The following is a 23937-nucleotide window of genomic DNA, read 5'->3' as shown; positions in this document are numbered from 1 at the left end:
TAATTGTTTTGAGGTGCCACGAACTGCACCTTTGTAAGATGGTGAACTAAATGTTGTGTGTGTTCCGACTGTACCACTGCTAGGCCGTGGGCCCCATCTCCCTTCCTTTCCTCAGGCTTTCCTATTCCTTGAGACACAATATTGAAATTAGGCCAATTAGTCATTCTACAGTGGTTCATAAGGGTTCAAGTGAAAGGGAGAGTCACATAACTCTCACTTTAAATAAAAAACTAGAGATGATTTAACTTAGTGAGGAAGACAGGTTGAAAGCCAAGATAAGCTGAAAGCTAGGGTTCTTGTGCCAAACAGCTAGCCAAGCTTGAATGCAAAGGAAAAGTTATTGAAGGAAATTAAAAGTGCTACTCCAGTGAGTACGAGTGGTAAGAAAGTGGAAGGGCCTCATTGCTGATATGGAGACAGTTTGAGTGGTCTGAATAGAAGTTCAAACCAGCTATAGCATTCTCTTAAGCCAAAACCTAATCTCGAGCAATGCCCTTACTCTCTTCAACTCTATGAAGGTTGAGAGACGTGAGGAAGCAACAAAAGTTTGAAGCTAGCAGAGGTTGGTTCATGAGGCTTAGACAAAGAAACTGTCTCCATAACGTAAAAGTGCAAGATGAAGCAGCAAGTGCTGATATAGAAGCTGCAGCAAGTTATCCAGAAGATGTAGCTGAGATAATTGATGAAGGTGGCTACATTAAGCAACAGATTTTCAATGTAGACGGAACAGCCTTCTATTGGAAGGAGATGCCATCTAGGACTTTCCTAGCTAGAGAGAAGTCACTGCTTAGCTTCAAAGGACAGGCTGACTCTCTTGTTAGGGACTAATGCCTCTCATGACTTTAAGTTGAAGCCAGTACTCATTGCCCATTCCAAAAATATTAGGGCCCTCAAGAATTTTGCAAAATCTCCTCTGTTTATGTGACAAATGACATTTATTGATTTGTGTATATTGAACCAACCTTACATCCCAGCAGTAAAGCCTACTTGATCGTGGTGGATTAACTTTTTGATGTGCTGCTGCATTTGGTCTGCAAGTCTTTTATTGAGAATTTTTGCATTTATGTTCATCAGAGATCCTGGTCTGAAGTTTTCTTTTTCATTTTGTCTCTGCCACATTTTGGTATCAGAATGATGCTGGCCTCCTAGAATGAGTTAGGGAGGAATCCCTCCTCCTTGGCTTTCTTGGAATAGTTTCAGTAGGGTTGGTACCAGCTCTTCTTTATACATTTGGTAAAATTCAGCTATGAATCTTCCTGGTCAAAGGGCTCTTTCTGGAAAACAAAAATTTGTGTGACTCATTGTATTGTGATACTTGCTTTATCGAGGTGATCTGGAATCAAACCTGCAATATCTTATAGATTTGCCTGTATATAACACTGGAGTGTTACAGTGTTTTGAGTGAAACTCTCTCCCCCTCTTCCCTAGCCTTTAATAATCAACATGATGGTTTAAAAACAGATGTTAGAACATCTAAATAATTGTAGTTAGTTAACTTGCTGGCTAGAATGAACAATATCATGTTTGATCCTTGACAGTCCTTCACAGGATAATATTTAAATGCTAGTTTGATTGTATTATTTCCTTACATAAATTCCTTCAAGGGTTCTGCATTGCCTGGACTGCCCTTTATTCTTTGTCACTAGTCTAATGTTTTTCCGTTTTTCTCCCTAGCGTCTGCTAATAGGCTTGTTCAGTGGATGTTTGTTGTTTGAATTACTTTAAAAAAAAATTAAATAAATGTGAATTTGAATGCATATCTATGTTAGTGGAAATAGACTTGAGTTTAGAAGTCTCAGGTCTTGAACTCTCTGAGCCTATTGGTAGCTGTGTTAACACTTAAAAAAAATTTTTTTTTTTTTTTTTTTTTTTTTTTGAGATGTAGTCTTGCCTTGTTGCCCAGGCTGGAGTGCAATGGCGCGACCTTGGCTCACTACAATGTCTGCCTCCTAGGTTCAAGAGATTCTCCTGCCTCAGCCTCCTGAGTAGCTGGGATTACAGGCGCGCGCCACCAGGCCCAGCTAGTTTTTTGTATCTCTAGTAGAGACGGGGTTTCACCATGTTGGCCAGGCTGTCTCGAACTCCTGATCTTGTGATCTGCCCGCCTCGGCCTCCCAAAGTGCTAGGATTACAGGTGTGAGCCACCAGGCCCGGCCTCACTTTTTAATTTTTTAAAATGACAGCTTTAAAATTTAGTCTTTAGTTTGCCAGTCTTAAGTTGTAGTTTCTGTATGCAATTGTAGGGAGGCACAGTAAATAAAACAGAGGAAAACTTGTTTATTGTTTCCCAGCTCCCCAGTCTGTACTACTACCACATTGTGTTGTGTGTACCTTGAAAACATCTCTTGAATTTGTTTTCTATGCTATTTCTACTACACTCACTTTAATCCAAGCCACCAACATCTCTCTTTTAAAATATGTGCTTTAGGGCTGGGTGTGGTGGCTCATGCCAGTAATCACAGCACTTTGGGAGGCCGAGCTGGGTGGATCACAAGGTCAGGAGTTCGAGACCAGCCTGACTAACATGGTGAAACCCTGTGTCTAGTAAATACAAATTATCTGGGCATGGTGGCAGGTGCCTGTAATCTCAGCTACTCAGGAGACTGAGGTAGGAGAATCGCTTGAACCCGGGAGGCAGAGGTTGCAGTGAGCTGAGATCACGCCATTACACTCCAGCCTGGGTGACAGAGTGAGACTCCGTCTCAAAAAAAAGTATGCTTTATTATTACTCCCATATCATGAAGCCAACAGATTAAGAGACTATTGCTGTGGAAAAGATATATTGTTAACAGCTCACAAGAGAAGGAGGAGTGCTGTGTCACAGAGGGCTCCACAGGGAAGTACCAGGGTCAGTTAGGAGGCAGAGAAAGTGAGGGGGAAAAAGTGGGCAAGAATCTTTATGTGGTTTCTGTGGGAAGGGACAGGTGAGACGGGGTAAAAAAGGTTTAGGATTGGCTACTTTGAGTATTTCAAGTGGGTTCTGGGGCATAGGACTTTCTCTGGTTGTCTGGTATCTGGCCCTGGGGCAATTTGGGCAGGGGAAAAGTTGACCCTAGACTGTAACCATAGAGGTCGTTGGAGGTTTGGGCTCTAGATAGGTTGGTGTGCACATAAAAGACATCCTTCCATGGGAGTTAGTTTGCTGTCTCTAGAAATTAGCTAACCCTGAGAGGGCCAGTCGCTTCAGTTTCAGCAAGGTCCCAGATGTCAAAGCATCAAGAATACAGAAAATAAAAAGATATGCTTAATATAATCTCTGCATGGACTAACACTGCTTTTTAATTGGTCTCTCTATATTCACATCTGCTTCCATACAATCTAGCTTTCATTCAGCAACCACAGAAACTTTACATCATGTTTTTCCTCTGCTTAAAATTCTTCACTGATTTTTTCCTGTATTTCAAGTAAAGCCCAGTCTCTTTACCTTGGTTTTGAGGCCCTTCATGGTCAGGCTTCTGCCTACATATGCAGCTCCACTATGTCCTACTGTATCCTTTACTCACTTTATTCTAGGCCTGCTAATCGTTCAATTCTTTGACCATGCTTTGTTCTGTCTTTCAGGGCCTTTGCAGGGCAGTTCTTGGTGCTTAGTTATCTGGCTAACTTCTAGTTAAGTTTTGCATTTTAGCTTAAATGTTATTCCCTTGGAGAGTCCTAAATTAGGTCCTGTCTTAGTTTTTTTGTGTGATTTATTTATTCATTGGTTCTTTTATTTATTTATTTATTTTAATTATATATGTATTTTTTGAGATGGAGCCTCGCTCTTTCGCCAGGCTGGAGTGCAGTGGTGCGATCTTGGCTCTCCGCAACCTCTGCCTCCTGGGTTCAAGCGATTCTCTTGCTTCAGCCTCTTGAGTAGCTGGGTTTACAGGCCTGCACCATCACGCCTAGCTAATTTTTGTTTGTATTTTTAGTAGAGACAGGGTTTCACCATGTTGGCCAGGATGGTCTCGATCTCTTGACCTCATCATTCACCTGCCTCGGCCTCCCAAAGTGCTGGGATTACAGGCGTGAGCCACCGTGCCCGGCCTGCTTGTTCAGTTTGTGTATATGAGAAGAGAGCTACTGAGGATAAAATGCAAAGCAAGACAGATTGGTACCTATCTTTATGGAGCTTCTGTTCTTCTAGGGGAGGCAGATAAAAGTTAATGACAAAGTCCTTGCAGGGTGTAATAAGTGCTTTACAGTATAAAAGGTGCTGACATAGAAAGTATCAGAGGATGGCCACTGTATACATATGAACTCTGGAGTTTAAGCATTTCCTTCTTTTCCAATCTGTGGATTTTGTAATTCACAGCAGTTCAATGGAGAAAGGACATTTTATTGTTAAAACTCACTTACCTACCTTCAAAAGTTTTTCACATACTCCAGTGCCTTCCAAGTCTCAGAGGCTACCATGGAATACGAATGCATTCCATTCCTTCATATGAACTAGGAACAATTTTATTTGCAGAAATGGTGAATACAAAATAAAGTCACAGCCCGTTTATCTTATAGCACCCTTTCTTCTTTTCTTGCTGTGGTTAGTGATCATATTTATTTGTGAGTTTACTTCCTTAATTCCTGTATATTCATGCTGGTGTATTCTGTATGAGGGACCAAATTGTGGATGTGTGTTTCACCAGTGCATACTGAACATCTGGTCAAATGCCTGGCCCAAGTAGAGGGTCAGTGAATGCATGTGGCTGTTTAGTTCTAGTTGCTTACATACTTCACTGGGTTAAAGTTAGTGAGGCCATGTTTTATGTTGTAGAGGTGTTGGACTTGGATCCATCTACTTACATGGGTATTAGATGGGCCATGAATTATTTCTTTGAAGAGAATTTTACCTTTTGCCAACGTTTTCTCTTGACTTACTCTTATGGAGAGATAGGGCTGTTTTTTTCAGGTAGCTGCCCAGGTTAGAATTCCTAATTTTCGTGAGTTGTCACTTCTACTCTTAGCATTGCTGATTAGCGTGCATGGCAAGAAAAATGTACATTTTTTGGTGTGCTTTTCAGTGAACATAATCTTGAATTCATTGTTACTTAACACTTTTCAAAATTTTGAATGAGAAAATTCATATTTAAAGAGTTTTTTTTTGGCTGGGCATGGTGGTTCATGCCTCAGCATGGTTCAAGTGAACCACTCAGGTGGTTCAAGTCTCAGCACTTTTGGAGGCCGAGGCAGGCGGAACACATGAGCCCAGGAGTTAAAGATGAGCCTGGCCAACATGGCAAAACCCTCTCTCTAGCAAAACTACAATAATTAGCTGGGCGTGGTGACACAGGCCTGTAATCCCAGCTACTTAGGAGGTTGAGGCACGAGAATCACTTGAACCCAGGAAGCAGATATTACTGTGAGCCGAGATGGTGCCACTGCACTCCAACCTAGGTGGCAGAGTGAGATTCTGTCTCAGGAAAAAAAAAAATAGAGAGAGAGAAAGAGTTTTTGTTTGTTTGTTTGTTTGTTTTCTGAAGGATATACAGTCTGTTCACTGGTGGAGTGAAGCTTAACTCTGGGTCTATATCAGAGTCACCGGTAGAGCTTTTAAAAACCTACTGAATCAGAACCTCAAAGGAGTATGGGCTTGGGTCACAGGTGGCTGTGATGCACAGCCAGGTGTAGGAACAGTACTCCCTATAAAAGTTTCCACATAGGCTCCATACCTCAAAGGAGTATATGTAAAGAAATTTTTTTTTTTTTTATGTTTCCCATATGTCGCAGTTCTAAGTCTGTATTTAGTTTCATTTGTTTGTAAACAAGCACTTTTCTTAAATGGTTCCGTGAACATTTATGAACTCCAAATACGTACTTTCAATTCCCAAGACCTAGCAAAGCTGAGTATGTCTGGAAACTTAAGGTATGAGATGGAGAGTAATCAGAGATACGGGTAACAAGGTAGACTTTGAAATAACTTGTATGTGATATGAAGCAGGTAAGACCTTTTCCTTTGGGTAATGGAGAATGATTGGAGTATTTTTGTTTAATTAGGAGAACAGTATGATCAGCTTATTTTACGTTTGTTTTAAAGTAAAGTACCTTGTCAACTGTATGTAGCATAGATTAGAACGGGGGAGAAAACTAAGACAAGGAGACTGGTGGGGAGCAAGTCTGTGTAAGAGGTAATGGAGTAGCACTGGGGATAAAACAGGTTTGAATTCAGGCCTTTTAGCTCCAACCACTCTGTTCTACCTTTGACTTCAAGACATAGTTAATTTTTTTTTGTATTTATTGCCTTTGTTTTTAATACAAAATTTAATTATAATGGAAAAATTTTAACTTTTGTTTTTTAGATTGATATTTTTGTTATTTATTTTTAACTTTTTAAGTTCAGGGGTACATGTGCAGGTTTGTTACATGGGTAAACTTGTGTCATGGGGGTTTGTTGTACAGATTATTTTGTCACCCAGATATTGAGCCTAGTACCCATTAGTTATTTTTCCTGATCCTCTCCCTCCTTCCACCCTCCACCTTCTGATAGGCCCCAGTGTGTGTTGTTCACTCTGTGTGTCCATGTGTTCTTATCATTTAGCTCCCAGTTATAAGTGAGAACATGCAGCATTTGGTTTTCTGTTCCTGTGTTAATTTGCTAAGGACAGTGGCCTCCAGCTCCATCCATGTCTCTGCAAAGGACATGACTTTGTTCTTTTTTGTGGCTGCATAGTATTCCATGGTATATATGTACCACATTTTCATTATCCAGTCTGTCATTGATGGGCATTTAGATTGGTGCCGTGTCTTTGCTATTGTGAATAGTGCTAGTTACAATGAACATAAGCATGCGTGTGTCTTTATAATAGAAAAATTTATATTCCTTTGGGTATATATCCAGTAATGGGATTACTAGGTTGAATGATATTTCTGTCTCTAGGTCTTTGAGGAATTGCCACACTATCTTCCACAATGGTTGAACTAATTTACACTCCCACCAACAGTATGTAAGCATTCCTTTTTCTCCACAACCTTGCCAGCATCTGCTTTTTTTTTTTTTTTTTCTTTTTTAACTTTTTAGTAACAGTCATTCTGACTGGTGTAACATGGTATCTCATTGTGGTTTTGATTTGCATTTCTCTAATGATCAGTGATGTTGAACTTTTTTTCATATAATTGTTGGCCACATGTAGGTCTTTTGAAAAGTATCTGTTCATGTCCTTTGCCCACTTTTTAATGGTGTTATTTTTTGTTTTTGTTTTTTCTTGTGGATCTGTTTAAGTTCCTTATAGCTGCTGGATATTAGACTTTTATTGGATGCATAGTTTGTTCAAAAATTTTCTCTCATTCTGTAAGTTATCTGTTTACTCTCTTGCTAGTTTCTTTGCTGTACAGAAGCTCTTTGATTTTATTTGATCCCATTTGCCAATTTTTGCTTTTGTTGTGATTGCTTTTGGTGTCTCTGTCGTAAAATCTTTGCCCATGTCCTGAATGGTATTGCCTAGGTTGTCTTCCAGGGTTTTTATATTTTTGGGTTTTACATTTAGGCCTTTAATCCATCTTGAGTTAAATTTTTGTACATGATATAAGGGAGGGGTCCAGTTTCAAATCTTCTGCATATGGCTAGCCAGTTATCCCAGCACCATTTATTGAATGGGGAATCTTTTTTCCATTGCCTGTTATTGTCAGGTTTGTCAAAGATCATATAGTTGTAGTTGTGTGGTCTTGTTTCTGGGTTCTTTATTCTGTTTCATTTGTCTATGTGTCTTTTTTGTATCATAACCATGCTGTTTTGGTTACTGTAGCCCTGCAGTATATTTTGAAGTCAGGTAGCATGATGCTTCCAGCTTTGTTCTTTTTGCTTAGGATTGCTTTGGCTATTCAGGCTCCTTTTTGGTTCCATATGAATTTCAAAATAATTTTTTCTAGTTCTGTGCTGAATCTCAAATAGTAGTTTTAATAAGAATGGCATTGAATGTATAAGTTGCTTTGGGCAGTGTGACTATTTTAATGATGTGTGTGTGTGTGTGTATATATATATACACACACATATATATATTTTGTTATTTTTTTATTACTATTATTTTTTGAGATGGAGTCTTGCTGTGTTGCCCAGGCTGGAGTGCAATGGCGTAATCTCAGCTCACTGCAACCTCTGCCTTCTGAGTTCAAGTGATTCTCCTGTCTCACGCTCCCTAGTAACTGGTATTACAGGCACGCACCACCATGCCTAGCTAATTTTTGTATTTTTAGTAGAGATGGGAGTTTCACCATTTTGGCCAGGCTGATCTCAAACTCCTGACCTCAAGTGATCCTCTTAAAGTGCTGGGTTTACAGACGTGAGCCACCGTGCCCAACCTCTTTTTAATGATATTGATTATTTCTATCCCTGAGCATGGAATGTTTTCACATTTCTTTATGTCATCTCTGATTTCTTTGAGCAGTGTTTCATAGTTCTTGTGGAGACCTTTCATCTCCCTGGTTTGCTGTCTTCCTATGTAGTTTATTCTTTTTGTGGCAGTTGTGAATGGGAGTTAGTTCCCAATTTGGCTCTCAGCTTGACTGTTGTTGGTGTATAGGAATGCTAGTGATTTTTGCACATTGCTTTTGTATCCTGAGACTTTGCTGAAGTTGTTTATCAGCTTAAGAAGCTTTTGGGCTGAGGCTATGGGGTTTTCTAAATATAGGATCTTGTCATCTGCAAACAGGGATAGTTTGACTTCCTCTCTTCCTGTTTGGATGACCTTTCTTTCTTTCTCTTGCCTGATTGCCCTTGCTGGGACTTCTAATACTATGTTAAATAGGAATGGTGAGAGAGTGCATCCTTGTCTTAATGCCGCTTTTCAAGGGGAATGCTTCCAGCTTATGCTCATTCAGTATGATTGTTGGCTGTGGGTTTTGCATATATGGCTCTTACTATTTTGAGGTATGTTCCTTCGATACCTAGTTTGTTGAGAGTTTTTAATGTGAATGAACGTCTAATTTTATTGAAAGCCTTTTCTGTATCTATTGAGATAATCATGTGGTTTTTGTCTTTAGTTCCGTTTATGTGATGAATCAATTTTATTGATTTGTATATGTTGAACCAACCTTGCATCCCAAAGAGAAAGTCTACTTGATTGTGGTGGGTTGGGTTTTTTATGTGCCACTAGATTTGGTTTGCTAATGTTTTTGTTGACGACTTTTGCATCAGTGTTCATCAAGGATATTGGCCTAACATTTTCTTTTTTTGTTGTATCTCAGCCAGGTTTTGGTATCAGAATGATGCTGGCTTCACAGAATGAGTTAGGAAGCATTTCCTTCTCAATTTTTTGAAATAGTTTCAGCAGGAATGGTACCACCTCTTCTTTGTATATCTGCTAGAATTCGACCCTGAGTCCGTCTAGTCCTGAGTGTTTTTTTTTTTTTTTTCGGATGGTAGGCTATTTATTACTGCCTCAAAGACAGAGCATAGCTAAAATTTTAAAGGCTGTACTGAGAAGTCTTCCCTGACAGTCTTCTCTTAACCTCCACAATTGGTAGAGTCTTTACATGTTCTTTTATCGTACTTTAAATTTTTTTTTTTTCTTATTTGTTTTTCTGTCTTATTTATCTTACATTGGTGCCCAGCAAAATAGCTACTGTTTTTGATTGTAGCTACTACTACATAGAAGTATTTATTTGAACAAGTTGTCCTCTTACATGCCATACTTGGTTTTTCTCTTTCTATTTGTGTACCTTTGTTCATAGCCTTTCCCTTTTCTAGAATTTTCTTACCCCTCTTCTCCGTCTACATTTTGGAGTTTAAACTTTTCTTTCAAAATCGCATTCAAATCCCACTCCCTTCCACAAAGTTCTCTTTGGATGATTCCAATGTTATTTCCTCATTTGAGCTCTTGTAGCATTAAAGTTGTGTTCTATTTAGTTTCTGCTGTCTTGTATTTTCTATCTCTATGTATTTTTTGAATTTGGTATTCTGCCTCTTTGAGATAAGTAAGATTTCTCATACATCAGTATATGTAGTTTATCCATAATGTACATTATTGCTGATGGTCATTTGTCCCTTTCTAAATCTTCCTGAAGACAACTTGGCTATAAACATAGTTTATTCTGCTCTGGAAGACATAAGACCACAGTTTAGAAATTAAATTGCTAATATTTTAATTCCATAAATTTAAGCAGAAAAAGTTATAATTTTTTTCTCTAGAATTTTCAAAAGCCAGAATGAAAGAAAATTTAAAATAACTCTTTTGGCCTCATTGAAATATAGATTATTTTAGAGTTGATTAATTTTTGACTGAATGCAAAATTCTTTAGAAGACTTATATTTAAAATGCTTTAGTTAAAGGGAAAAATTTTCATTTGTTCCTCATGTTAAGTAGTAATTTCTTTGCCAAAATTAAGTCTTATTTTCTTCAGAATCACTCAAAACATTTGGTCCTCTTCTGGTTTGTAATCCTGTTAAATTTCATCCGTGAATTAAAGTCTAATTATGCATAGTTGGTGAACTCCAGATATTGAGAATTTGATGTACAATAGACATTTACTTATTTAACTTATTGGAACATTATGAAATGTTGAAAATACTTTGTATTGGGATTAAGAAAAAAATTTCTTTGGGAATTAACTAAATTTAATTGTTTATGTATTTTCTTTTAGCCCATATGTTGTAAAGTACTATGGCAGTTATTTTAAGAATACAGACCTCTGGATTGTTATGGAGTACTGTGGCGCTGGCTCTGTCTCAGACATAATTAGATTACGAAACAAGACAGTAAGTATTTTAAAGTAGTTTTGCTAATCTCATTTCTAAAGATTCGTATTTTAGAATCTGACTAGTTGGCATTTTGTTACAAAGAAAATAATAGCATGAAAAAAGAAAAGGTTTTAAGTTGTGTAAAGATATCTAGTAGGAGGTGTGAGGACCAGCTCACATACCTTTCTGTGACCAATTTAGGAATTACATGATTGTTTAATTTTTTTATTAGAATAATTTTTGTTGTGTCACAGAGAAACTACCATGGTACTTCTCTTCTTCATTTGGAATCAGAGTGTGTGTGTGTGTGTGTGTGTGTGTGTGTTGTTTAATAATGTGAGTTTCATAAATTATGGCTAGAATTTTATTTAAAGTTTATAATATTCATGGTATTTATCTTAAATTTTCTATATTATAATTTATGGCTGGTAATATTTGAAGAAATTATATACTTCTGAATTAAAAAAAAAATTTTTGTATTTATTTTCCCAAATATTCAAGATATGTGAAAGTGATAGAAATATTACATATTTCTATAAATTTAGCTTAGTGAAATGTATTGCTTAATGAAAGCTTTTTATGGTTATGTTTTAACTCTAAGTAGAAGTGCTATTTACAAAATTGTTTACTTTAAGCTAGTAATGCATCTAATTTATTTGGACAATTTTGTATGGACCAAAGTGACCTTTTTTTCTTGAATAAGAAGAGTAATCAGTGAAATAATTTCTAATTCTGTAGCAGTAACATTATTATATGTTGTCAGCCATGTTTCAATAAAATACATTCAGAAAAAATACTTAAGTCAATTTGTGGTTAACCAGAATCATTTTAAAGTTTGATTTGGGAAGTACACTGTAAGTTTATTTCACTAATTTTTTTTTCCCTGTTAGAGAAAAGAAAGTAAATAGGATTTCTTTTAAGAGAAGTGAAACAGAAGTTGAAATAATCCCTGTTTTGACAGAATAGATTAAGTGATCTGTGACATTCTAATGATATGTTTTAGAATTTCTATGGTGCTTAACTAGCACTTATGTAAATCAGATGACTGGAGTGGCAGAACAATGCTTCAATGGAAAGTAATTATATCCCAGTTAGAGAAGAGTTTTAATATCATTTCAGGGCTAAACAATGCATTTGGTATTTAAAGTTATCAAGTAGGAATATGAAGTAAAAGTGTGTGAAATGAAAAATTTTAAACATCTCTATTTTCTTAGTTTTAAGTGTTAATGTTACAATTTTGAGTAGATATGAAGTATTTGATCCAAGAAGTTTAATTCTTGTTGCCAATAATTACAACTGTGAAGGCATACTATAGTTCTTAAAGATAGGTATGGATCAGATCATTATCTTCAGAAAACTCTTTGTCAGTTTTCAAAGAAAAGATTTTATCTGTTCATATTCTTTGTTACAAGACACAGTCCACTGAGCATGTTGGGAAGTCGTACACTTGGAATAGCATAGTTGTTACTCTCACACAACAGGTACCCTGGGTTCTGGGGTGACATGGTAATAGTCTAATTTCCATATATGAAAAGGAGCCCACAGCTGCACAAGAGATTGATCAGGAGCTGTAGGTATATTGTTTCTGAGTGTTGCCTTGATGACAGCTCCTATTAAGTCTCAGAAATATTTGTATCTTTCTTTTCTAGTGCAAGGACATTTTTCTTCATTTATTTATTATTCAAAAAGTACCATTATTGTTAAGGTTAATAATATAAAGATATGTAACATTCCATTTAAAAAGTATTTGGACGTTGTAAGCCTTTGTTCACTGAAGGATACTCTTGATTGTCTGAATTTCAGAAGCATGACTATTACTTATTGACTGGCTTTCAAAAATTTGACTAGTATAACAGTCGTCTTTGATTAAACAGGTGTAAAACTCACTCTAGTGATTGTTTTCATGGTCATGAAACAATCTTTTCCTAAGAATATGGCAATTTGTTTTTAAGAGCTTGTATGGTCTGTTGTTTTTTTGTGATCTGCTTTGTTTTTTAAAATTCTGTATATATTTGAAATAGCACAAGGAATTCTTGTTATTTTATATTGCAAATGTTTATATTTACTCATATATTTATGCTTTTTATTGTTCTTTATTTCTTTCTGTATTTCCCAGTTGCCTGAAGAATATCTGTTAGTATTTCCTTATGTGTGGGTATGATGATAATACCTGGGTTTTTTTTTTTGTTTGTTTTTGTTTTTGTTTTTTTGGTGAACATGTTGTTATTTTACTTCATGTTTTCTTTTTTCCTTTTTTTGAGACAGGTTTTCGCTCTTTTGCCCAGGCTAGAATGTAGTGGTGTGATCACAGTTCACTGCAACCTTGAACTTCTGGGCTCAAGCGATCCTCCAGCCTTAGCCTCCTGAGTAACTAGGACTTCAGGAGCATGCCATCATGCCTGGCTAATTAAAACAATTTTGTTTTGTAGAGATGGGGTCTGGCTGTATTGCCCAGGCTGGTCTTCAACTCCTGGTCTCAAGCAGTTCTCCTGCCTTGGCTTCCCATAGTGCTGGGATGACTGATGTGAGCCACCATGCCTGACCCTCACTTCACTTCTGAACAGTATATTTGCTGGGTAAAGAATTCTAGGTTAGTGATTCCTTTTAGCCTTTTAAAGATATTATCCAGAAATCTTGTATTTTATGTCCCAGAACATAATTTATTTTTATTTTTTGTTTTTCTTTTTGAGACAGGGTCTTGCTCTGTCACTCAGGCTCTAGTGCAGTGGTGTGATCATGGCTAACTATAGCCTTGACCTCCTGGGCTCAAGTGATCTTCCCACTTCAGCCTCCTGAGTAGCTGGAACCACAGTCATGTGCCACCATGCCCGGCTAATTTTTTTGATTTTTTGGAGCTATAGGGTCTCACTTTGTTGCTTAGGCTCATATCCTAGAACATATTAATTATAGTCTAATTCTGTCTACTAATCTTTAAATGTTAATCTCCTGTGTGTCTCTATTTTATATTGTTTCTCTTGTTTTTTATTGTTTTTGTCTATGCCTTGTGATCTTTGATAGACTGCTGGACATTGCATAAAACGTGATAGAGGTTATTTGAACTTCTGAATGTTGATGTATTTTACTTAAGGTTTTTGTTTGTTTGTTTCTATCTGGTGACTAGAACTAGCAATCCTAGATCACTTTAATTCAATTAGGGTTAGAGATAATTTGAATCTGGGCTTTAGTACAGTTATGTGCTACATAATGATGTTTCTATCAATGATGGACTGCATATAGAATGGTGGTGCCATAAGATTATAGTATCGTATTTTTACTGTACTTTTTCTATGTTTAGATGTGTTTAGATACACAAATACCATTGTGTTACTGCTGCCTACAGCATTCTGTACAGTAACATGGTATACAGGTGTGTAGTCTAGGAGCAATAGGCTATACCATCTAGGTTTGTGTAAACCCACTCTGTGGTGTTCACACAATGATGAAACTGCCTAATAATGTCTTTTTTGGAATGTATCCATGTTGTCAGGTGACACATGACTGTACTTCTGAGGGTTGATCCTCCTTTACATCTAGGATATGGTCCTTTGGCATTACAGGGCTTCACAGTTTCTTGGTAGGTTTTGATTTCCAATCTTTGACCTTCTCATCTTGTAAGTCAGTCAAAAGGTCTGCTCTGCTTCTTAGCTTCTTGGCCTCTGTTCTGTAATTAATAGATGCCTCTTGGAGAAAAGGAGCCCTTATTGCTAGGCTCACCTCTTTCTTTTTCTTTTTTCTAGTATTTTGTTCTCATTAGCCTTAACATAGACTTTTAAATGTATTTTGTCCAGACATTTTAGTTCTTTCAGCAGGAGAGTGGTCTGAATTATCTAGTGTATCATTACCAGAAGTGGAACTCTTTCAAATAATACAAGTTTTGTTATTAGCAGTTCTGTTCTGCTATGAGCAAACACATGCAAAACTACCCCCAAAGGCTAAGGGAGCTGAGAGGCTGAAGAAAGACGCTGACAAATCCAGTTTCTTATTAAAAAAACATTTATTACAGACTTACTAACAGAAATAATGTTTTGGGTGGCCAAGAGGTGGTGTATTCCCACAGCCACCCTCCCCAAAATATCCTTTATATAGCAAGCTGTTTTGGTAAAACATGTGCAGCTGGTGACACTTTAGACTTTCTTGCTATTTGTGACCACTGGAGAGGTTAGATAAACATCTTTATGAGGGGTTATCTATGCTACAGGCGTTGTTTGAAGACCTTGCTGCTGGAGCCAAACTCCTGTCATTATGGTGGTTTTGCTTCGAAATGGTGTCACTCTTGTCTTGCAACAGGCTGGTTTTTTACCTACATCTTTAATCTAGCTGGAGTTTATTTCTGTATATGATATGAGATAGGGGTATACAGCACTTCTTTTTTTTGTTTTTTGTTTTTTTTTTCCTGTGTGGAAATCTAATTGTCCCAACACAATTTTCTATCCCTTTTTAACTGGCTTATAAGCCTATCCTACTAAGGTTATGTATATATTTGGCTCTATATTTGGTCTCTCTGTTATAGCAGAGATTTATTTGCCTGCTTCTGCAACAGAAATATGTTCTTAATTATATGGTGGCATGTTTGATATTTGGGATGCAATTCCCTTGTCTTTGTTTTCCTTGATCTCTCATATATGTTTTATTTATTTATTTATTTATTATTATTATTATTATTTTTTGAGACGGAGTTTCGTTCTTGTTGCCCAGGCTGGAGTGCAATGGCGTGGTCTTGACTCACTGTAGCCTCTGCCTCCCAGGTTCAAGTGATTCTTGTGCCTCAGCCTCCCTAGTAGCTGGGATTATAAGCAGCCGCCACCATACCCACCTAATTTTTATATTTTTAGTAGAGATGGGGTTTCACCACATTGGCCAGGCTGGTCTCAAACTCCTGACCTGAGGTGGATCCACCTGGTCACCCAAAGTGTTGGGATTACAGGCATGAACCACTGTGCCTGGCCTTATATAAATTTTAGAATAAGTTGTCAAGCTCCACAAAAAGTCTTGCTGGGTTTGTGATTGGAATTAGATGTAACTCATAATTTGTGTTAACTGGTATTTTCCAATCCATGATCATAGAATATCTTTGTGTTCAGTTCCTCTTTTTTGTATTTAAATGTGTTTTTAAATCTCCTTGAAAATTGTTTGGCTGGGTGCGGTAGCTCATGGCTGTAATCCTGGCACTTTTGGAGGCCAAGGCAGGTGGATCTCCTGAGGTCAGGAGTTTGAGACCAGCCTGGCCAACATGGCAAAACTCCGTCTCTACTAAAAAATACCAAAAAAATTAGCTGGGTGTGGTGGTGGGAGTTTGAGACTAGCCTGGCCTGTGTGGCAAAACCCCATCTCTACTAAAAATACAAAAAAATTAGCTGGGTCTGGTGGCGGGTGCCTATAATCCTGGCTACTCAGGAGGCTGAGGCAGGAGAATCGCTTGAACCTGCGGGGCAGACGTTGCAGTGAGCTGAGATTGCACTCCAGCCTAGGCAACAGGGTGAAACTCCGTCTCAAAAAAAAAAAAAAGAAAAAGAAAGTATACATTTTAAATTTGATTTGCTTCTAGGAGCTTTGTCATTTTTACTGCTAATATGAATGATCTTTTGTTGTTGTATTTTCAAGTTGGCTAATGGTAGTATCTAAGAATGCTGTATCTTGTATATTTTTGTTATTCACCATAGCAACTTTTGCCATTGGTACTCCTCTGACCCTGTTCCTTGATTTTACTAATTAGTCATTTGCTTATTTATTTTCTATCCACGTACCTTTTTTGTAATCCAGTTAATAATCCTGTTTGACATTGTATCATTTTTGCCTAGTGCCCCAGTTATTTCTCTTAATCTCTTTTTAGAAGTTTTAACTTGTCCTTGAAACTCATGCTTTGTGTTTGGGGCCTGTTCGTTGCAGTGAGTATCTCAGATACTGGTTTACTAATTTGCTTGCATCTTTTTTTACTCTTGGCCATTTGGGTATGTCAGGTAGAGCCCTTGAATTGACTTTTCTTATTATTATATTCACTTAAACGAATTCATGTATGATCTGTGGATGTAAAACTTTATTGACAACTTTAACCTTTATAAATCTAAAAAAGATGTAAAAACATGATCACTGAAATTATTTTGTGCTTATCTTTAAATTGTTAATAAAAACTATAAAATATAGGTTGAGAACAAGGTTGGATTGGTGCTCAAGTGGACTCATATGGATGTTGCTCTGACAGCATAATCCTGTTCTGATGTGAGAGCTTAACTGTATAGTTCCTTTGATTTTGTATATACTACATATATCAATCATATTAATAGTAAGCTTTCTCAGAGTAATGGACAGCTTAGAAGTGAGCTTCGTTTATTATAGAGAAGAAACAAAATTATGTGATGATTTAGGGAGTTGACAATGGATTCTAAATTTTTAATCTGTTTTAAGAGTAGTAAGTCTTGGAGGACCACCTAAGTAACATATTTTTTTGTGTTTGTGGAATTGTGCTTGTCTTTGAGAGAAATCTTATTAGGGATAAAGCATTCTTGATTCTGAATTATTGATGATTGTCTATTTTTGAACAAATGTTTCCTTGAAAACTGAAAATAAAAGGCACAGGAAAGAGCAAGTCCAATTAAGTTACATGTCTTTTAAACAAAACATTTAAGTTCAAATTTTTTAGCCTGATGTATAAACAGAGTTTATATGTTACCTCCTTTCTACCTGTACAGTTTCATACCTCGTCACTGTTTTATCAGGTACTTTCCACTTCAGTGTTACAATGAGAACTGGCTCCTAGAATAAGAACTGGCTTCATATTTTGGTGATGATATGTATGCCCTTGCCTTGTCCTCTGCCCTTCTTTTAGTGTTATCCCTACCCCCAGTCTTTGCCTAGTGAACTTGCATCCATGAAGTCCCAGCTGAAAATGTTACCTCTTATTTGAAAATTTGCATATTTTCTCAGGTAGTTTGTTGTCTGTTTAGTAAATCATTGATTAATTAATTGAATCTTTATTGCATATTCACTCTTACATAAAGAAAGCACAATAAATGCTGTTTTTACTGTGGTGATGATGTTTATTTTGACTATTAGGTAGGCTGTCTTTTCATATTTGTATTGGCTGTTTCATGTTCTTTTTGTGCCTATTTGCTGTTTGTTATTTCTGTTGGCCTTTTTTTTTGGATCCGTTTTATTGCTTGACAGGTGGCTAATAGTTATATGAGTACTTTACGTATTTTAAAAGTCATAAAACAAATTATCTGATTGTCAGCATAGATATTAAAGAAGGAGCTTCAAAAGCTGATCTGTACTTTTTCTTTGGGAAACATGTAGGAAAAGATGAAGGCATAGAATTAAGTTGCAGATTAATTAGACATATTCCAGTGATTGTAACTGAGTCTGAGTTGTAAAGGATAGAGATTTTGTCTATTTAAGTGCTGATTCTTACTCAACATGGGCCAGATCACAGAGTTGGCACCTGAGCTGGTAACGAATTGTGGTAATTAATGGTAGTGGTACTAGAATTAGGAAAAAGGTAAAACTCTCCTGTATTCTAGTGGATGATAAAAGTTTCTCTTGACTCTTCTGGTTACATTATGAGTAAAAATCTCTTAGGTTGGTATTCATTGAGTCCTTTTGGTTTTTAAGTATTTCGGGCTTTATAAAATAGTGTATGTGACTTAAATTTCTGATTTCTGTGATCAGACTCACAAACACAGCTCAAGTCCTGGTATCATACACATTCAGTAACTGATTTTTTCACAGTATTTTAAACTATCTTTTAAGTTTGATGAAACTTCTTTGTAGATAATCCAGCCATGGTATCCTGTACTTGGGAGTTACATTTAATTAGTCAGCTTTTAGTGTTTGGGAGAAGAGTGGTTGCAGTTGTCTTTCTCCTTGAAGAGTAAACTCAAGGAGTAAACTCCTCAGGGACAGGAGTTTTAATATATTCATCTTGAAATATTCCAAGTGCCTAGAATAGCTTTTGGCACCTACAAGCCTTTGATAAATGTTGAGCTGAAGCAGCCAATTTTTTGGTTCTTATCCTATGAATATAAAATTACCCTACCTCTCTATTCAGTGTTATATTTTTGTCGATAAGTTATAATTTCCATGACTACTATTCAGTATTAATAATGTGGATTGCTGAACAGATATGGTCATATACCAAAGACAAGCCATAAAAAGTATGCTTACTAATAACCTTGGCATGTGTGAAATACCAGAATATGTTTCATTAGTTCTCCGATTTTTACAAAAGTTATATATGTATCTATGTTTAATTTTTTGCTTAATTTAAAAAATGTGTATATTGATAATTTTAACCATAGGCTTGCTGTATGTAACTCATGAAAAAGCTTTTTGTTGTTGTTGTATAAGGTAGTAATATAAGCATTTTTTTTTTTTTGAGGAGTCAAGTGTTTTCAAGTTTAAAAAGAATAAAAGTTTAGTATATTTGTGGTAATGAGTTTTGAAGGTTTCCTGTGAGGAAATTTTTAAAAAACCAATTTATATTATATTAAATGCCATTAAACATCTCGAAACATTTATGCATTTCAAACATATACTACAGAGTAGAAATGCATAACTCTGTGAAATTGAAGCTCTTAAAAGATAGGTTAGATTTTTGATTAGAGGCTTTCCAAATGATCTTTACATAATTGTAAAGCTATGTCTTGACATATGGAAGAAATAGTCTATGTTTTAGATGTTTATTGTATACTTAAAAACATTCTAAGAAAATGCCTAAGGTAATTCTCTCCCATTTAGGCCCATTTTTTGATTTGACTACTTGTTTTCATTCAACCTAGTACAGTAGAAATGGCATGAACCCAGGCTTTCAGCAATATGGGTTTTAGTTTTGGTTCTTCTACAGACTAGTTTTATGGTCTGGAGCAAATCATTTAACTGAGAAGGACTTCAGTGTCCTCATCTGTTAAATAATAAGTAACATTTGCATAGTGCTTTACATTTTACTTGGCAGTTGATATGGTTTAGCTCTACGTTCCCACTCAAATCTCATGTTGAATTGTAATCCCCAGTGTTTGGGGAGGGACCTGGTGGGAAGTGATTGGATCATGGGTGTAGATTTCCCCCTGGCTGTTCTTGTGATAGTGAGTTCTCATCAGAGTGTGTAGCACTTCCCCCTTCATCCTCTCTCCCGCTCTGCCATGAGAATTCCGTGCTTGCTTCCCCTTTGCCCTTCTGTCACGATTATAAGTCTCCTGAGGCCTCCCCAGCCATGCTTCCTGTACAGCCTGTGGAACTGTGAGTCAGTCAAATCTCTTTTCTTCTAAATTACCCAGTCTCAGGTAGTTCTTTATAGCAGTGTGAGAGTGGATGAATACAGCTGTTTTATTTACATTTTGGTTGAGTAGAAAGGTTCAAAACCCATTTATTGATTTAGGCCCAGTGCTGTTCACTAGAGGTACAAATAACTAATAAATGCTGGTGTCTTGCATTCTTCACACATTAGATGAGGTAATAGGTATGTAAAAAGCCAAATTCTGTTTTGCAAAGAGTTAGAGCTCTTTAGGAGGAAAAAAGGAGGCACACATAGCCTAACAATTTAGAAAAAGTTTCATTGGTGAGAGAATCCCTTAGCACAGTGGTCCTCGACCTTTTTGGCACCAGGGACTGGTTTCATGGAAGACAATTTTTCTATGGTTGGGGGTGATAGTTTCAGGATGAAACCAGTTCAGCTCAGGTCATCAGGCATTAGATTCTCATAAGGAGTGCACAACCTAGATTCCTTGCATGCGCAGTTCACAATAGGGTTTGTTCTCCTATGAGAATCTAATGCTGCTGCTGATCTGACAGGAGGAGGTGGAGCTCAGGCAGTAATGCTCCCCCACCCGCCACTCACCTCCTGCTGTGGCCCAGTTCCTAACAGGCCATGCACCAGTACCCAGGGATTGGAGACTCCTGCATTAGCAGATTCTTGAAAGAGTAGGAGTTATTGAATATAAGCTTCAAAAGGGCAGGGATTTTTCTTTTTTTGTTTACTGTTTTATCTTCAGCTCCTAGCACGGGTGCTCAGTAAATATTGAAAGAATGAATGAATAAACGAGTGAGAGGAGAGAAGAGAGGGCAAAGAACATCTTGGAAGAGGAAACAATGATATGCTCAAATTTTATTTCTATCTCTAAATATCCTAGGTTACCCAAAGGAGAATGTTCCCAGCATGTTGTCTAAATGGATTTACTTTTCTCACACTTAATCAATTAATTACTCAAAATCATTTCCACATTTTAGGTTGATGGCTCCATTAGGATCATGTTGTTATATAATTTTCTGTTTCCGGGAGTTTTTTCTTTTTTTTTGTTATTTTGAGAAAAGCAATGTATGCATCTTGTATTGCTTTGGTAGTATCTTTGAGCTTCTTACTCAGTATATTTATTTCCTGGAATGTATGTGATTCTTCTTTGAGATTTTCTTTGGAGCTTCCTGATTTCTTGTTCTAATGTGGACTCATTGCTTTGAGGTCTGCTTTATAGCTGTATCCTTAGAATTTCTTTTCACTTGACTCTTGGGTTAGTGCCACCATTAAAAAAAGGATATTTCCTGTTTTCTTGGTTTTTACCTTTGTTTTGTATTCTTCCTAAACTGTCTTCTTCATGATACAAGAATAAGAGGTCAATTATTGTTTGAGCCTTTGCGTATCTGAAAATGTCTTTATTTTGCTTTTATACTTGGTCCATTGCCTAAGTAGAATTTTACAGTCAAAATAATTTTCTCTCAGAGCTTTGAGACTTTCCTCCATTTATTTTCTAACATCTAGTGTTGATAATGGCTGTCTGAGTCTTATTTATTTGTAGGTTTTTTCCCCCTCTGGAAATTTCTGGACTTTTTATCTTGGTGTTTCTGATATTTCACAAGAATGTGCCTACATGTGAGTCCTTTTTATTAGTTATGCTCGGCATTCAGTAGTTCCTTTTAATATATAAACACTTGTCTGTCTTCAGCTTTGGAAAATTTCTGTTTTCTTTATTGAAAGCTTGAATCTCCTGAATTTGTTTTTCCTCTTAGATTTTCCTCTCTTTATGTCTTTTTGCCTTTTGGAGGAGGTGGGGTGCTTTATTTTGCTTTATTTTCTGACTCTTCTAACTGAACTTTTTATTTCAGCAGTTATATTTTAATTAAAAGAATGCTTACACTTATTCCTTTTTCATAACATATTGATGCTGACATGGATAGAAAAGCTTTTGAAATTGCTTTAAGAATAATAAGTTTTTTAAAATAAACGCTATTGTCTGTTTCCTGAATCATTTCTGTTTCTTCTAGGGTTATTGATTTCCTTGTTTTATTTATTCTGGTCTTGCCCTTGGGACTGGAAGGCTGATCAGGTCTCACCGTAAGCAATGCCTTTTGACCGACAGGCATAATAGGTTGAATGGGTTGGGAGCTAGCTTTTAAGGGAAAGGGCCTACAACAGGTTTTTATTGAATTTCTTTCTTTTTTTTTTGTTTTGAGAAGGAGTCTCGCTCTGTCTCCCAGGCTAGAGTGCATGGTGCCATCTCGGCTCACTGCTAGCCCCGCCTCCCAGGTTCACGCCATTCTCCTGCCTCAGCCTCCCGAGTAGCTGGGACTACGGCGCCTGCCACCACACCCATCTCATTTTTTTTTAGTAGAGACGGGGTTTCACCGTGTTAGCCAGGATGGTCTCCATCTCCTGACCTCATGATCCGCCCACCTCGGCCTCCCAAAGTGCTGGAATTGCAGGCGTGAGCCACTGTGCCCAGTCCCCTGAATTTCTTCAGAGAGGAACCCTTTCCCCTTTTTTTTGATCTGGGGATAAATGACAGAATTCATGTAATCTGCATGTACATGGGAGTAGGGGCAGACTGGGGACAAGGAGCCAACTGTTGTTCCATTTTCTTTTCAGCTTCCATGAAAAAGTGAACTCCCTTTCACTCTTGCTCTCCCTACCCTATGGTACTAAGCTGGAAGTCCTTCTGGGGTTTACTTGATAGATCACTTCATTGTCTGCTCTTGGCTGTGACCCTGTCCATAGAAATGCTTCCAAATTTATTATATTCACCTGTGCCTTATATATACTCTATATGCTATCATACTGTTAGGAGTTTAAATTAGTACAACTACTTCAAAGAGTAATTTGATAATCTGTTGTTGAATATGTACTCTAGGATCTATCCAGTGGTTTTCCTCCTCCTTCTGTACTTTTGAGAAATCTTGGCACAATTGTTTATTGGGACTGTGCAAGAGTGTTGTCACAACAGAAAACTATTAATAGAAGCATATTTAAATGTCAATCAGCGTCAGTCCCTGGGTTAAAGGATGGTTGTAGTTCTTTCAGTCTTCACACTTTGTAGCTCTTTCGTGAAGCCAGACTCTGGGCGTAGTATTCTGGTTCAAGAGTACCCAGCATCCAGCTGTATAGATGAGAATTACATTAAAATACCACACAGGTGTTTTTTTTGTTTGTTTTTTGTTTTTTGTTTTTTTTTTTTGAGGCGGAGTCTTGCCCTGTTGCTCAGGCTGGAGTGTAGTGGCACTATCTTGGCTTACTGCAACCTCCACTTCCCAGGTTCAAGCAGTTCTTGTGCCTCAGTCTCCCAAGTATCTGGGATTATAGGCATGCACCACCATGCCTGACTAATTTTTATATTTTTAGTAGAGATGGGGTTTCACCATGTTGGCCAGGCTGGTCTTGAACTCCTGACCTCAGTTGATCCATCCACCTCAGCCTCGCAAAGTGCTGGGATTACAGATGTGAGCCACCACACCCGGCCTAAAATGCCACATAGGTTTTATGTCTTAAAAGTTATGTGAACATTCAGTTTAGTATATAAGAGACATTTTCACTATATACCTTTATCAGGATGAGATCTGTTTCTGTAATTTTGGGTGGGTGTGAGGGAATACTAAATAATGGAGAAGAAATTCCAGACTGAAGAGAGCAACTCTTAAATGATTTGTATATTTTCTTGAAGGCTGGTGGTGAACTTGTTTCATAATGAAAATAGTTGAGAAAGTCCAGTTTTCTTTAGTTACCACTGTAAAGGGCACATTAAGACTATTCTGCTTGTTAAATTCTCACTGATTGTTACAGTTTTAGAACAGTGGTTCTCAACTCCAGTGACAGACATTTGGTAGATAAAATAACAACAGACATGTATTACTTTTATGTGCCAGGTACTTTTCTAAATATATTATGTATATTATAGCATTTAATCCTCATAAAGATTGGAGAACTTTATGAAGTAAGAACTATTATTGACCCATTTTCCAGATGAGAAATGGAAACATACAGAGGTTAAATAGTCATATGGAAAGAAAGGATTGGAATTATAGCTGAAGACTAGAAT

General features: G+C 37.0%; 1 protein-coding gene across 2 annotated transcripts in view; it reads left to right on the top strand.

Annotated features, from left to right (window-relative positions):
- STK3 (serine/threonine kinase 3) overlaps positions 1–23937 on the top strand; it is a 332625-nt gene that overhangs the window by 56413 nt on the left and 252275 nt on the right. For both annotated transcript variants that reach the window (XM_008001185.3, XM_038000245.2), the window contains one exon: positions 10552–10666. In XM_008001185.3, the coding sequence (XP_007999376.2) occupies positions 10552–10666 (115 nt within the window). The remainder of the gene's footprint in view (positions 1–10551; positions 10667–23937) is intronic.

The sequence above is a fragment of the Chlorocebus sabaeus genome, chromosome 8 (genome assembly GCF_047675955.1).
Source record: "Chlorocebus sabaeus isolate Y175 chromosome 8, mChlSab1.0.hap1, whole genome shotgun sequence".
NCBI classification, from domain to species: Eukaryota; Metazoa; Chordata; class Mammalia; order Primates; family Cercopithecidae; genus Chlorocebus; species Chlorocebus sabaeus.
This window is presented reverse-complemented; position numbering and strand designations above follow the sequence as displayed.